Raw genomic sequence first — 16,553 nt, forward strand, 5'->3', positions numbered from 1 at the left:
GTTCTGTGGCTGCCAGCCACCATCTTGGTTGGGTTAATTTGCATATAGTCGCTCTGATTGGCTGGTGGGCGTGGCCTGTGACTGTAGTGAAGGTACGGTCAATTTGCATGTTTCTCTTTTATTAGATGTGTTTTTATAAATTATAGGCATATCTTATTTCTAGCTATGTATACAGGAAACAAGAAACACAGGAAATCTGAAAGATAAAGAAACTAAAAAACAATAGTACAAGAAGAATACTGATCACCATCAATGGTCACATATAATAAGCAGAAAAGAAGTCCAGTTGATCAATAATGATAAAAAATTTAGAAGGACCCAACAGTATGTCCAAGATAATAAATATTAATGTCTCAAACCAAAGAATTCAGCATAAAAACTTAATGACTCTTAGAAGACAAAATCTCAACATGATCCTACTAATTATATAAGATATTAATAAAATATACCTAAGTTTTCAATAATGCTAATGGACAAGACCAATCCTATATAATAAAAGCCTACTATGCTAAGTGTCCAGTCATCCATTCAACCAATCAAAGTGTAATATGCTAATGATATGCTAAGGCTGCTCAATCACTATGACGTGCACTGACCACCAGGGGGCATACACACCAACTGGTAGGTTAGCTTGCTGCTGGGGTCCAGCCAATCAGGACTGGGCAAGATGGGCTGGACATGCCCTGGAGCCCTCCCACAGTCCCTCCCAGGCTGGCCAACCTCCCGAGTCCCTCCATGGCCCTGATCGTGCACCAGTGGGGTCCCTAGGCCTGGCCTGCACCCTCTCGCAGCAATCTGGGACCCCTCAGGGGATGTTGAAGAGTCAGTTTCGGCGCGATCCCGCTCAATGCAGGAGCTGCCCCCTGGTGGTCAGTGCGTTCCCACAGGGGGAGTGCACTGCTCAGCCAGAAGCTGGGTTCGTGGCTGGCGAGCACAGCAGCAGTGGTGGGAACCTCTCCTGCCTCTGCAGCAGCGCTAAGGATGTCTAACTGACGGTGGGGAGCAGGCCTAAGCTGTTAGTCGGACATCCCCCAAGGGCTTCTGGACTGCGAGAGGGCACAGGCTGGGCTGAGGGACCCCCCTCCCCTCATGTGCACAAATTTCATGCACTGGGCCTCTAGTATATCATAAAGGCAGGACAATGAGGTAATGCTGGCTATCCAAAATGAAAGCGCACAATTTCTGGGGATTACACCAAGTTTCAAAAAATTAAAGTAATATAAATGGCAAGATATTAAAAATCCCATGACAAAGCAAGCAAGAATTATAAAAGGACTTATCTTCCCTCTCAGAACCCTCCCCCACCCCCCAAAAAAAGGACTTATCTAAGTAAGGCCTGTGACTCATAGGTGAATCAGCTTGAACAGCTGACCCAGGTTTCATGCCCTAATCATGGGAAGAAAGAAAGCTAGAATGTGCTATTGGGTTAGAATTGGAGACACTGCTGTTAACTAATGATTTTTATTAACTAGAGATATAAAAATAAATATCAATGCAAGTGTATGAATACATATTTACACTCACACACACAAATATATTTCCTAACCTTGAGGGGCCTGGAGCAATAACATCCCAGTAGTAATAAGTATACTTTTCCTAAATAACCAAGTGCCCTTTTTATTGGCAAGGTGGTTGCCAACTACTATCTTAGTAGGAAATCTAGGAGCAACTGAGAAGACATTCAAAACATCCCTAATTGATAATCAGAATGCATTTTCTCATGAGGAAAAAAAAAGAGAAACTGTAATTATAAGGCTAGCCCATAAAGATTTTATTTAACCTAAGACCTCAGAAAGATTTTATTATACCAGTACAATGTAAGCCTGGTAGTAATATTCTAATACTTCTTTTAGATGTACTATAGCATTTCAAGTCTTACCAAACACATTAATTGCCCTCTGTCTTCTTTCAAATCTATTACTATTACTATAAGAAACAAGCATATAGTGCTCCAATGAAATGGACTGACTGCCTCAAAACTGTCACCTTGAGAAAATGCCTAGTTATTCCAAAGATCAGCTACTCTTCAAATAATTTTTGGGACCATCTTCTATGCTGGCCTTTAGAACTCATGGTATAACCTTAGAGGTAACAAATGTTACTGCCCTGAGTAGATCTGATTTTCAAAGAGTCCAAAGATAGTATGAATTGGGTGATCAAGCTGAGTAATAACTTGGGATTGGAAAAGTAAAAAGATTGAAACCTCCAAACTAATTTAACCAATAGTATAATGAAATCATGTGTATAGCTTCCCAAAGTAACTTCTCTGAGAATTACATTAACTTAGCTGCATAAGCAAAATAATTTTATGGTCACACTTCAGACATGCCAGATATACTAGTTCACAAGCACTAAAAAATGTTCCTTCCCAAAATATATCTCCCACTGTTCTTCCAAGTTACCTAAAATTCAGAATACTTTGATCGGCAGACTGACAGCTGCTGCTAAAATACCACATATTTTATGCAAGCGCAGCAACCTTAGTGTGCTTTGACTTAATAAATTGTCAGTCCTGACTGACACAAGGCAAGAGGACTTAAGTGACTTGTGAGCAAGGCTGTCAAGGAGGATAGTCACCCAAGGGAGGCCCTAGCACCGCCTTCTGACCTTTGAACTGAACACAGCCTCCCGCCGTCCCCTCAGGCCCAGACATCCATTTTCAACACATCAGACAAACAGCTGCATGGTCCAAGCATGTGGTGATTTTTATTAAGAATAACTTTGGCTCTAAGAATTCCACCCTCAATTCTGTAATACTTTCCATTAAAAACAATTATACAAGAGCAAATACAAAAAATATTAAATTATGAAAACAAATCCATTAAGGCTCCCTTCGTATATATTATATACACTCAAACAAGTCAAGATTTTTCAGAGTAGAAGAATAAAGTCAACTGTTATAGCTTAGAAAGCAACACTACTTTACTACTAGGAAACTATAAAACACTGAACTACTTTAAGAAAACCACAGAGTGGAAAAATGGAGCCATTTTTGTAAAAAAAGTGGCTCAAAGCACAAACTGTTGGGATGTTCACAAGTCCTAGGGGTTTGGACTGTACAGTATTAAAGCGTGGGGGAGACTGGTGCCTTTTTAAACTCAGGCCTGTGAGCTAAGCTGATCTGATGACTTCAAAGAGCTTCTCTATGTGGACCTTCCACTGTTTAGTCATAAGACATCACTGTATGCTATTTACAAGTCTTCTTTTGGCCAGACCTCGTACACTAACTACAAATAATTCCGAAGATTTGTGAGTGAGATTGGGAGGGAAATGCTTTTGTAATTTATTTCCTAGGGAAGAGTGAATTCTAGGTAAGTTTTAGGAACAGAATCGGTCCTTCTGAAGGAGCCTGTCAGAGCTCTTGAGAATTTTATCAAGTGGCAGAACTGCTTCAAGGACACAGGATCAAAAAGACCTTGCATGCAGTTAAAGGGTATGTAAGGCCAGCCCTGAATCCTCATTTTACAAGCCACATCATTAGTCCATATGCACAAAGAAAGAACTCCAGTCAATGTGCAATCAGAAATATACTTTCAAGATGATCAGTTAATGTACTTTCTTCTCTCATAAGGAAGAGTGATGGGAAAAATAGCTACCATCCCATCCTTCAAAAGCAAACTATTATAGAGCAGTATCTTATCTTAAGGACCTCCTATTTTATTCAAATAATACTTGCTGATGAGAGAAATCATCCATTGCAGGTGTAATCCACATATTCCTGAACTAGCAGTATATGATCATTGCATTTACTTTTATCTTGTTCACATTAGGACTGAATATGAGACCAATCGTCAAGTATGAAAATTAAAGCATTCCCACAGAAAGCTAATTTCTACTATGCTTACTAAGAATTCAGAAGCTCAGAATCCAACTTTCTACAAGCTATTAGAGGAATTATAAGAAGAGTCTTCAATGTAGAAATTACTGGCTGAATCGTCTCTAGGGAGAACATACTGAATCCACACAAATCTTCCAGACCACCCAAGTCGAATGGACCATACCAGCAGTATAAAATGTCTAAGAACTCTGCTGTTATTGGTAACCTGGGCTTCACTTTGAGTAGCTTGCTTGCTAGGGTGGGAAAACTGAGCAGCTTCTCCCTTTATCTGGGCTTTTCCTGAGATGCAGTACAGTAGTCAAAAACGTCATCGTTATCAATACCATCATCATAACTAAGAGAGTGGGGAAATAGTTTTTCTTCTTAAGAAAAAAAAAAGTAAAGAAATGGGTAACATTCAACATGTACAGTTGCTATGAATCTTCCAACGAGGCCTCTTGAGACCAATCTACATTTGCTTCACATTAAAATACTAAAATCACTCCTCCTTCCCAGGCTCCCAGTGGGAGCACTCCCCACACTGCTCTCAGAAGGAATCAAAAGATTTGGACTCTCTACTTTTGACACTGAAGTTCAGTTATGTGGACTAGCTTTCATTCTCCAAAAGACGGGGAGATTATTTAATATATAAAAGGAGCTAGCTCAGCAAGAAATATTTTTTAAAACCCTAATAGTTATCAAAGCAATAAATGGTTTTATAGAATGTGCCTTCTCTGAAGTGGAATGTTACCATGGAGCATAACCAGAAGGAGCTAAGATAAGATCAAAATAGTCATTTACATATTTTAGTTTACGTATGTCTGTTTACGTATTTTTAAACCTTCTCACCCTATTGATGTCAATAAAGGTGATAGCTGTGCTCAACATTAACATCAACATTCTCAGGTGTGAATCCTAACATGGGTGAAGGTATAAATTAAACAAGAAAATTTGGATTCTCAAAACAGAATTGATGAACATTGACTGTAACAGATCAAATGTATTTCTATGTGATCTAAATTATCTAATAGATAACTAAAGGAAGAATGAAACACATTTTCTTTAGGTTTTAAAAGAAAAAAGGCTCTGTGCCCCACTAAACTTGGATCAGAAGAAAAACCAAGTAGTGCAACTCTCAAGAATTTACTCCAGTGTCCTCTTCCTTTTTTGTTTGTTTTTTTGAAGTCTTTGAACACAGGTCCATATCCCAACCTAAGTGCTGGTCAACGTCCTTCATTTGGCGAATAGGAATTGCAACTGTCACAGGTAATTTACCCACCCAGACTGTAGGTGAACCAAGACCAAATCCTTTTTTAAGCAACAATTCTCTGCTGGCTGGGATGCTCCCAGGGGCTTTTGCCCTGAGATTAAGCATTGAGGAGGTGCCTGCTCACAGCTTCCTTGCGGTCTCTGAGGCGTGGGTCTATGACTCCTGGGCTTGGGCCACTTCTTGGCCTGTTCTCCTAAGATTGCCTTTAACCTTCACAAACTCTGGGGCATTTTCTTGTTCTTCTTGCAGTTTCTGCTTCTCAAGTTCAAGCTAAATAAAATTCAGAAACAGAAAAATTATTTACAAACTGAGGCTTTTCAAGACATTCCCTCTTTCCAAAGTCCCCAATGACTTCATTTCCCAATGAAATAAATTATCTCCCAGTCCCCAGTTAAAATAAATAAGTGTGTGTGTGTCTGTGTGTGTGTGTCTGTGTACACATAGATTCAGGTGCAGCAGGTGGGTTGTTACTACAAGCAATACAGAGAGATCACCAAAAATCTAAAAATCAAGGTTAAGACAAGATCCTGCCATCAACACAGCTGGCCTGTACTCTCAGTGAAGTTAAATTTCACTCAAGTGCTTGAGCTCCCAACACTGCTGAATTCAGTGAAAGCTCTAGTTCTGTCTCCTCCTGAATCTCTTCTAGGCCTTCAATAGAATTCTGGACTTTACTTTCAATGTATTTTAGCCCATTTGCTCACATTTTGTCTCATATTTTCTTTTCATGGCATAAACATTTACATCTGTCCTGTCTGGTAATCCTGCTTGTTCCAACATTCTTAGTTTTCAGGACAAAAAGACAACTTGTGAGAAAAGTCAGAGAAAAACAAACATTGTCTCATATATTATATATGGGATCTTTAAAAAACAACAACAACCAACTTATAAAAGCAGAGAGTGGAACGGTGGTTATCCAGGGCTGGAAATGAGGCAATGGGAGTTGTTTAAGGGTACAAACTTGCAACTAGTAGATAAATAAGTCCTGGAGGCCTAATGCACAGTAGAGTGATTATAGCCAACAAAACTGTGTCTTACATTTGCTAAGAGATTATCTTAATGGTTCTCAAGTGTAGAAGAAATAATTTATGTGATGCAACAGAGGTGTCAGCTAAGGTACAATGGCATTCACATTGCAACGTAAATGTACCAAATCAATATGCTGAACACCTTAAACTTACACAATGTTGTATGTCAACTATGGCTCAATAAAAAAAGACCACTTTCACCACAGTCACCCTTACCTGCTCCAACTTCTGTTGCCGTTTTAATAGTTCTATTTCCAAGTCAGATTTCTTCTTTTGTGCTTCTTCTTCCTTCTGCTTTATTACTTGATCTCGTTTTCTTTTTTCCATCACCTTCTGCAGTTCTGGCTTATTCTGAGGAGCAAGACCCCTGCAAAAAAAGCATGAACAAAATTAAAAAGTTGGAATCTAATGGACACATCTTTCCTCAATAGAAATTTAAGCTATCAGCCACAAAGAAAGGGTCCAATGAATTAGCATGACTGTGATCCCCTACTACCAGTTAATAGTCCACATTAATTATCTCAGAAATTCACAATCATGAAAGAAAAAGCAAGAGCATCTTCCGAAAGTAAGCAAAATCCATTCACTGGGGAAGGTGAGGAACATTATGCTCATTCAATGAGTATGACAACCACCCAAGATGGACATGGACATGGACATGAACATGGAGATGAGATGGCTTCACCAGAAATTTAAACAGCAAAATGGCCAAAGTTTCAGATTTTTAGGAAGGTTCTTGCATGTGTAAAGGCATGTCCATCATCATTACTGGCCACATAGAACTCTGAGCCTCTGACTCCCAGTTCAGTGATCCTTCCAGTTGAACCATTTCAGATGTGTGGCTGACTACTGACAATGCATGGAAGTCAGGCCCCAGGAAAGCCTCACATTTCTAAGGGATAAGTCAGGCTACCATCTCATCAAATGGGGAGAAACAAAACCAAAACTTAGGCCTACCAACCCTCCATCTAAGAATTCCGTGGCAAGTCAGGGGAAGACCATTCCCTAACATTTCAGCCAGTCTCCACTAGCTCTTAAGTAATCTCCACTTTATTAATACTTAAAATTAAATAACTTGTCTCCTCTCCCCCAATTTCCATTAGCAAATTTGCATTACAACAAAAGAGACAGGCTACTTTTGTGACTTAATTATGATTTCACAGTTACTAGATTGTATGGGGGGGGGGGCAGAAGTATAGGTAAGTATTCAGGAAATTAAATCTTTAATCAGCACAATAAAAGTTGCTGATGGTATTTTGTTCACAATAAACCTAAATGTCACTGAGCACACAGGAAAATTTGTTTGTAAATAATCTGAGTAAAGACCCACTCAATTTCATGACTATTAAAAAGCCTCTATAACACTACAGACAAACTTAAGGGATTTAAATTTTAGGATTAAGGATTTAGCTATCTGCATCATTTAAATTTCAAAATACTTCACAGGCAAAATTAACCTCAAATGTTATGAAATGCTTCTGGATTATGCAAAAGCTATTGCACAAACTTTGATGTATGACACACTAATCTGACATTCTATCGCAACATATGAATGGGTTTAATTGATATACAGTACTCATTTTCTATTGTAAGACTTTATACAATGGGAGCAGTAAGATAAAATATTTAGTAACAGAAAGCTCAGGAAATGGTGGCTCATGTGATAAATGTTCTGTACTTAGAACAGTCGAGAAGTCATATAAATTTAGTTAATATTTTATCGTAGCCGATCACTTAATCTGTGCTGAATGGAAAAAATCAAGCAAGCACTGCCTATATGTTTCCCTGAGTCTAAAACTGGGTCAGACTTAAGAGAGAAACGAGCTTCTGCAAATTTCTTAAAAACTACAATATCATTCTGCACATGACAATAGTTGATTCTCTTTAATCAATTGTGACGTATACAATTAACAAGTCCTTTTAATCCCATTATCCCTTAAAGTCCTGGTGTCTGTACCACTCAAGACCAACAGTTAATCCTGAGACTGCTTGCTGTAACTATGATAGTGGGTCAAGCCAATTTTTAAATTTAATAAGTGCTCCTTGAATAAAAAATAGGTTAGGTGACATATACATAAAATAAAAAGTGAAAGCACACCTCAACCCTGTCAAACAGATCTTGGGAGCACCATCTACATTGTATTCTATGTGAGTAGTGGCCCCGAAAATTGAACATGGACTCAGAGGTAACAGTGTAATCTAGGCTCCTCCTTACTTTCCATACCTTTACAAACAAAGCTCTTCTTCATCGTTCTTAACATTTGCACAAGACCTCACAGTATGGAAGTTTGCCACTCCCATACTGATATGCATTTGGGTCATTTCCAATTGTTCCCTATTGAAAGTAATGAGGCAACGATCTTCCTTGTACATTCATATTTGCACTCCTTTATATAAGTATTCCCGTTGGCTACATTCATAGAAGTAGAACTGCTGGCTAAGTATCTGTACATTTTACAATTTGATGTATATTGCCAAACTGCCCTCCAATAAGGCCACAATACTTTGTATTTCCACCACTAGCGGTGCAATAACTTTTAATGGTACATTTCACATTTCACATAAACCACTGAATACACCCAGGGGCTGACTGAAAGGGTCCACCTCCATCCCAGATGCACTTGAACCCATGCAAGTGAAACTGCCTCCTCAGCTGGAAGGCCTGAGCCAGAGGCGAGGGCTGGCACAGACCCCAACAGAACACCCCTGACACTCAGTCAAATATCTCCTGGCTTAATTTTTTTTCTTAGGGTGGAGGGGAGGGTGCATTTGGATTGCAAGCCCTTGATCTTTAATCTTGGAGTTTTCTGGTCTGGCCTACCTTACCTACATTTGTGACTGAACCATTTCTACCTGTGTGAATTCAAATGCAAATATTTCCACCTCAACTTCCCATATTTTTCCATGTTGTACACCAATGAGTATTTATTGAGGAAATATTTGTCTAGAAAAGCACGCCAAATGAAGATATGTAGATCAACTAAAAACACAGGGAATAAAAGCCACTGACTGAAATGTACAAGTCAAAAAACCAATTTCAATAGTTGGGTATTTATATTTGACCCCCAAAAGTACTCCTGTAGAGAAGATAGAACCTAATTTATATTAGAAATATTTTAAGACATCTTAAACACTAATCTTACAACTTAAAAACAACCTTGTCTCTTGAAATCTGCCCTTATGTTACTGGGAATATCTATAGACCCTGAGAATCTGAAAATGGCCTCACTCAGACCTTGTGGCAAGCTGTGAGCAGATGGAAATGTAAAGACTTTTAACCTGAAACTTAGCTGGTCCCAAAGATAGCAAACATAGGAGCAGAATTACATAAAAGAGCATAGAGTTCAGAGTTGGAATACCTATGAATAGAGTATTTGTTCTCATAAGTAGTAACTGCTTTTATCTTATGATCTTTAAAAAGTAACTAAAAATAACTCTGAGCTAACTGCTACAGGGCTTTGAACCACAGGTTTGGCTATGGAGGGCAAAGTCCAAGGCTTCATGGACAGCTCGGTTTGTGTTGATCTCATTTCTGTTTCCCTCTCACTTCCCTACCCCTTTTCTAATTTTTATTATTACTATATTTGATCAAGCTCTGCCTTTAATTATATATTTCTTTCTACCCTTTTTATTCCAAAAAACTACTGTGAAATCTTGAGAAGATTCCTTAGCCTATTACTCTGAGTTTTCTCTTACTAACTTGTCACATTAGGATAACCCCAAGATAACACACACTAAATCCCCAGAAAGATCACTGGATTGGACAAGATAAAATATGGGAAGGCCCTCTACAAATTGTAGGAAATAAATAGACTTTCATTATGGTACAAGCCAGTAATCAAGTATGATTACCCTTTAACCAAACATATATATTACGGAAGTGATACTTCCTATTTTCCCCACATTAAAATTTAGAAATAAAAACCCCATGTGACAGATTAACAAAAGAAGAAACTGCTTGAGGAGTTTTCACTCTAAAAATCAGTTGTATTTCTAATAAGAGGACTCTACCAAACTAAGATTGTCCCTTGAGAAACCTGAAGACATAAAATAAGACACATTCGTTTGATTTTGAAACCTGCCTTTTTCTTTCTTTTGTTTAAATGTACTTCTATAGCCACACCAGGACTTTTCAAAGAAGGGGAAAAAGTAATAGGAATTTCCAGATGGCACTACATAGAAAGTGAAAGATGGTTGGGATTAATCAAGCACTTACTATATGCCATACATTTTAATAGGTATTTATACATGCTATTATTTACTTCCATTTTTATAAGAAAGATATTTTTATCTCCTATTTTATATATGAAGAAACAGACCTCAAGAAGGGGAACCTTGTCCAAGATCGTAAAGTCATTTCCCTGTGACTTCAAAGCCCACATCCTCTCTACCCCATGGTGCTTGAGGGAACACCAGCATTCTCCTAAATTAGTAGAGCTGGGCCTGGCTAAAGAGTCACCTGTGCAAACAAAGAAGAGAAAGCATAACCCAGAGAAAGTCAGAAGGGTATTCCATTTTCACAGAAAGTACCTATTCTAAAAAAATTGGCATAACAGATTCAATTGCACAAACCTATATGTTTCACAAAGATAACACCTAGACTATTAAATTTTTGCAAAATAAATTGTAGCCTATAATTCAGAAAACAGTTATGCGCCAATTTTGGTTTTACCTTTGCCTACTCCATTTTACAGATAAGGGAACTGAGGTTCGAGAGGTAAAGACAACAGGAAACCATTTAGTTTAGAAAAACATTTAGCTAATCTCTTTTAGAGTATATTGAACTTTCTTTCTCCCAAAACGCAGACTTTCCCAGGCAGGATTGTCTCTAAATTCTGAGGCCTATTTAGGAAATTAGAGAATCCTTTTTTGCTTTGGGCATGATGATAATGAATCCATTTTTTCTTCTTCTTTTATGTGACAAACACCAGTAGAAGCTAAGCACTATCCGGGAAGGATCAAACTTGCATTCAATTTCTAAGCGTTAACCCAGCAGCACCACGCTGGCGGGCACTGGGGCTGAAAGGGAGTAAGCCACATTCCCACAACCTAGAGGGAGGACAAGCGTACAGAGAGATCCTGGGACAGGAGTTCTGCCTGAGGTACAGTTGGAAAAACTGATATAAAAATGATCCCTCGTTTCCTTTAAAATAATTTTTTAAAATTTTACATTAGACCTTCCCTCTAAAACATGGCCAATGCTTAACTTGGCCTGCGTATCTTTCAGTTCAATGTGTGGATGTGTGATCTATATAGTCTCACAATTCAGATCAACCGTTTCATTCTGAAGGTGTCAAAATACTTCTAAATGAAGCTTAACAAATCTTAAATAAAGAAGGTAACCTTGTGTCCTAGTAAATAAGACACCTTTGTACTCTCCACTCTCCCAGTCTCCTGGCCCTGACTAACATCACTTTAAAAGCAGAGTTCTCCAACCCAACATCCAAAATTACTTATGACACAGGGGAACTAACAAATGGTTTATAAAGAAAATGGAAGATAAATGTTTTGCTCCTCTCCACAACAATTAATAGTAATACAAATGATGATAGTGATAATTAAAATGTTACTTAAAAACAAAGAATAGACAAAAAAGAGTGGTTTCAGTTTATTTTTTCAAAAATTGGTTTTAGAAAGAGAGGCAGGGAGAGATGGGAGACAGAGAGAGAGAACATCTGCAACCTGGATAGGTGCCCTGATCAGGAATTGAACCCACCACCTTTTGGTGTACAGGAGGACGATGTTCCAGTCAACTGAGCCATGCCTGTGGACACTGGCCAGGGCAAGACAGAGTGTTCTTATCTATAGTCAATACTGAAGTGTTTCTAGAGCAGGGGTTGGGGAACATCCGGCCCACAGGCCGCATAAGGCTCTCGAAATCATTTGGTCTGACCCTGACAACGCATTAGGGGTGAGTTAATTAAATTTTTGACCATATACTAGTACAGCAGGCTAATTTTTAAGCTGATAATTTTGTATGATTCACAAATGATGTTATAAAGATCCAAATGGCCCTTGGCAGTAAAAAGGTTCCCCATACCTGTTCTAGAGACTTCAAGCTGCTACTCACAAATGCTGAAGCAGGCAATATTTACATCTGCCTCCCACACATTCACATATATAAGGGGAAAATACAAAGATTTTACAAATCTAAGAAACAGACTTGTAAAATATTTCTTTTTGACTTAGGACACTCCCTTTTATCTTTAATCTAGACCAGGGGTGGGTAAACTTTTTGAGTCGAGGGCCACAATGGGTTCTTAAACTGGACCGGAGGGCCGGAACAAAAGCATGGATGGAGTGTTTGTGTGAACTAATATAAATTCAAAGTAAACATCATTACATAAAAGGGTACGGTCTTTTTTTTTTTTTTTTTTAGTTTTCTTCATTTCAAAGGGGCCGGATCCGGCCCGCGGGCCGTAGTTTGCCTACGGCTGATCTAGACTGTTCCATCCAAATTTTAAAATCTGCACCCATATGAGAAGGGGAGACAGGACGGCAGACTTCTGAGTAACACTGGTGGTGGCAGCTGTGCCTGCTGCTGGCTTTACTTTTTGGAGGGACATCCTAGCTCAAGGATGCTAGGGGGAATAAGGAAGCCTCAAATATAGTTAAGAAACAAAAAAGTCTTTGAAGCCTTTGTAAACATAATTAAAATTAAATCTAATTACCTTAAAGTCCTGAAACTCCTCAAGAAACTATCTTACCTTTTCTGATTCATAAGAAGTTCTCTGTGAAGATCTTGATGGTTGCGGGACGTTTTGACGGGATTGACAAGTTTCTGAGGCCTAATTAGTTCAGGATTGTCATCTTCTATATAGTCTGGCTCAGCCATGATGTTTCTTGGAATGAGATATGAATCCTTAAGGTCAGGATCCTCCAACGGGCTGTCTGAAACAGAAAGACAAGACTCATTGTGGTCTTTTCTGAGAAGACATCTCGCACAAATGCAGTGGCCAGCGCCACTGTGCACGGTGCACATGCTGAACACGCCACCCTCCTCGGTCCACTCTACTACTTCATTCAGAAATTTCCTGAAGCTCTGTGAATGCAACTGGGGCAGCAAAGGACAGGGAAGAATGTCCACAGTGTCCTGTGCTATGACTAAAGCAAATAATCCTCTAACTGGCTCTGGTCAGACGTTAAATTTCAGGACACACAGGACACTTCCCACCACCACATCTGTAGGCCAGCTCAACCCTACAGCCCAGGAAATCAAACACCGAGGAGACTGTGTGTGCGTGTACACATGGGGCAGGGTGACGGGAGGAGAGAACACAAGGGTGTGCGTCCATGGACTCTGGCATGGTGAGGGGCACTGGAAAGATGTGTACAAAAAAACAAAAAAAAAGGTCAAGTTGCCATCCGCTACAAAAGGGAGTCTTGGTTTAAAAGTCATCAATGATGTTTTCCTGAATCCCTGAACTGTCCTAAGACACTGCCGTAACTCGATAACGCGTCCAGTAAGAAATGCCATTATGAGTGGCAGTCAACATGACCAGTGCTTTAGATGCAGCGTGACCACATGTGATCCTACCAGGAACCCTAAAAGCAGAGTTAGACCCTTCAGTTTACAGACAACAAAATGGAGAAATAAAAACTAAGTAACTTGTCCATGCTAATATTGCCAGTAGTAAAGCTCGAATGAAAATGAATAAAAATGTTCTCCTATCTCCAAATCTACGTTCTCTCTACCAAATTATGAAGCTTAATATTTTTATAGAAAAATATTGTGCCAATAAAGAGGATAAACATCTAAAGAATAAATAATCTCTATGGAGATTTTATGTACAAATACATAATGAAGGCTCAAAATTACCAAATGATAATACACATCTAAAAAATTACACCTAACATTCCGCAAACACTACCTGCATTGATCTTTTAAATAAGAATGCCTTCAACCTTCACCAAATGGAGAATTACAAACCTCGCACATGCTGAGTCAGTGGTCCCATCACCGTCAGCCCGACTTTGGTATGCTGGCCCTCAGAAAAATGTGATCCTCGCTTGAAAATGAAATGCACCATACACCCCTCTGTGCAGTCCCAACTGTCTTTAAAAGCTAATGGCAGTTTCATTCTTGTTAATCTTTAAACCAGAAGGCCTGTATGCTTCCATAAAAGTATCTGTCTCACTGCCCTAAACAATGGATAATTTCCATGACACCAAAGCAGATCACTGCCTCCTACTGTCACTACTACAGTGGGGAGGGGAAGCCCTGTGGACGTGTGGAAAGAGCCTATCAGACAGAGGGAACACCCCGTGCAAAGGCCATAGGAAGGAGTGCGCCTGATAGGGATGAGGGAGGAATAGCAAAGAAGCCAGTTTGTAAGGACTCTGGCCTTCAGGCTGAGGGACAATGGGGAGCCACTCATTTGAGGTTTTGAGCACAGAAGTGACAAGATCTGAGTCATGTTTTTAAAAGATCACTGGCTACTGAGTTTAGAATAGACTGAAGCAAGCAAGGAAGGAATAAGGGAGGCAGCTGTTATATTAGTGCAGGTGAGAGATGGTTTAGGCCAGGGTGACTGGGTGACTATAGAGCAGGTTAGAGGATAGACCGATCACGCTGTATTTTGAAGGTAAAGCCTTTGGGATTTCCTGCAGGACTGGAGATGAGGGGTGAAAGACGAGAGGAATCAAGGATGACTGTGCAACTAGAAGGTGAGCACTGTGGAGGTGGGTAGGCTGTGAGCAGAGCAGACAAAAGATGTGATCAGGAGTTCATCTGGGACTAACTGAGTTGGGGATGCCTGCTAGATATCTTAGTGGTGACGGTGAAAAGGCAAAGGCAGTTAGTACTCAAACCCTGGGTGACTCCTTCCTGTCTTACTGACTTGACTCCAAGGTCCTCACTTTGCCTGTACCCCTCCTCTGTCCCTCCATTCTAGTTAAAGATTAACTAGAATGAAACTGCCGTTAGCTTTATAGACAGTTGCGACTGCACAGAGGAGTGTATGGTGCATTCCCACAAGTAGAGGCAGCACAAGATCTCCACTCCTAGTCTTTTCCGAAGGTCAGCACCAGACATGTCTTGGGCCTTGGAGCCATGAGATAGGTTGAGCTTTCAGTGTGCCAAAAAGGCTTCTACCCTGCCAGTGTGGTTCAGTGGGTTGGGCACTGTCCTGGTGCATCAAAAAGTCACCGGTTCGATTCCTGGTCAGGGCACATACCTGGGTTGAGGGCGTGATCCCCAGTACGGGGCATGCAGGAGGCAGCTGATCAATGTTTAGCTTTCACATTGATGTTTCTATCTCTCTCCCAGACCCTCTCTCTAAAAATCATTAAAATTATAAAAATAGGGGGAAAAGGCTTAGTTCTGAGTCTAGGGAACACGTTCCAGCTTGGGTTATTTTTTGTGATTTCTCTTCAGATTTAGTGTTTGGTAAGTCCTTCTCCCACAGGACCAGTGTAGTAAGATGGGCCTCAGCCTGCCTCTGACTGGAGAGAGCAGGTGGGTGGGGGCTGAAGGAGTTCTGCTGTAAAGGAAGGTGCAGTTTTCTTTGATTTTCACTGGTTTGCCCTGCTACACAACTGGAAAGGGGACATGGAAGCCCGTGGGTCTGAGACGGCTTTAAGCCTGCCTGGGGACCAGGCTGCAGTCCTTACACCCCTCACGCAGTAGATCACACTGGGGTCCAGGAAAGGTTGTTTAGTAAGGAGGGGCTGAACTACTGGGAACAATCTGTCACTCTGTGTGCATATAGGAGCAGTGGTGGCTAAGGAAGGATCTAGGAGCTGGTTCTGGCCACTTCTTCACACTAGAACCATGACCAACATATGGCAATAATCACCTTTATGGCCTTGTTCAACTTCTTCCCTTTGCCAACCATGTTCCTCACTGCCATCAAGACTGGGAAATGCCATTCTGATCCTAAGGGAGCTCCATCCCAAAGATCCTATCCTCTGATTGAATGGAAACAAGCACTTATGCTCCCTGTGTCTGCACACATCTCCCTTCCTCACCCAGTACCTCTGCAGCACTGCTCCCTCCAGCAGGGTTGCTGATCCTCTTCCTACCCTTCCCTGGACTGCCACAAGCCAAATCTCACTCGCCCCTTCAGATCCAGATAAATGGCAAATCTTCCACAAAGCCTTCCCTAATTCAGCAATTGCAACGAAACACTCTGACCTCTAAACATCTATGAAATTTTCTTTGTCCCCCTTTCCTAGTATTCATTGATATCCACCTTATATTACAGAAATATATATATATTATCTCTTCACTGCAAAGACCACATCTCATTTATATTCACATTCCTCATGGACTGGGTCAATAAATATTAATAACTTAAATGAACAGAGTCACAGTTAACTACCAGTAGAGGGAGCCCATGGCTTGTTGAGTGCATAGCAGCAAGTAAAGCACTGTGGAGTTGGGAGGACAAGCCTGTTTCCTCACTGAGCATCAAGTAATAGAGAAGCCTGACGGAAA

The 16,553-nt window shown here is 40.2% G+C and overlaps 1 protein-coding gene across 2 annotated transcripts in view; it reads right to left on the minus strand.

Annotated features, from left to right (window-relative positions):
* Positions 1–2,680: 2,680 nt before the first annotated feature.
* FAM107B (family with sequence similarity 107 member B) overlaps positions 2,681–16,553 on the minus strand; it is a 249,918-nt gene continuing 236,045 nt past the window's right edge. For both annotated transcript variants that reach the window (XM_006098841.3, XM_023762527.1), the window contains 3 exons: positions 12,823–13,006; positions 6,332–6,482; positions 2,681–5,357 (listed from right to left, as the gene is read on the minus strand). In XM_006098841.3, coding sequence (XP_006098903.1) covers positions 5,241–5,357; positions 6,332–6,482; positions 12,823–13,006 — 452 coding nt within the window. In that variant the 3' untranslated portion in view covers positions 2,681–5,240. The remainder of the gene's footprint in view (positions 5,358–6,331; positions 6,483–12,822; positions 13,007–16,553) is intronic.

This window comes from Myotis lucifugus, unplaced genomic scaffold (assembly GCF_000147115.1).
Source record: "Myotis lucifugus unplaced genomic scaffold, Myoluc2.0 scaffold_249, whole genome shotgun sequence".
In the NCBI taxonomy this organism is placed as follows: Eukaryota; Metazoa; Chordata; class Mammalia; order Chiroptera; family Vespertilionidae; genus Myotis; species Myotis lucifugus.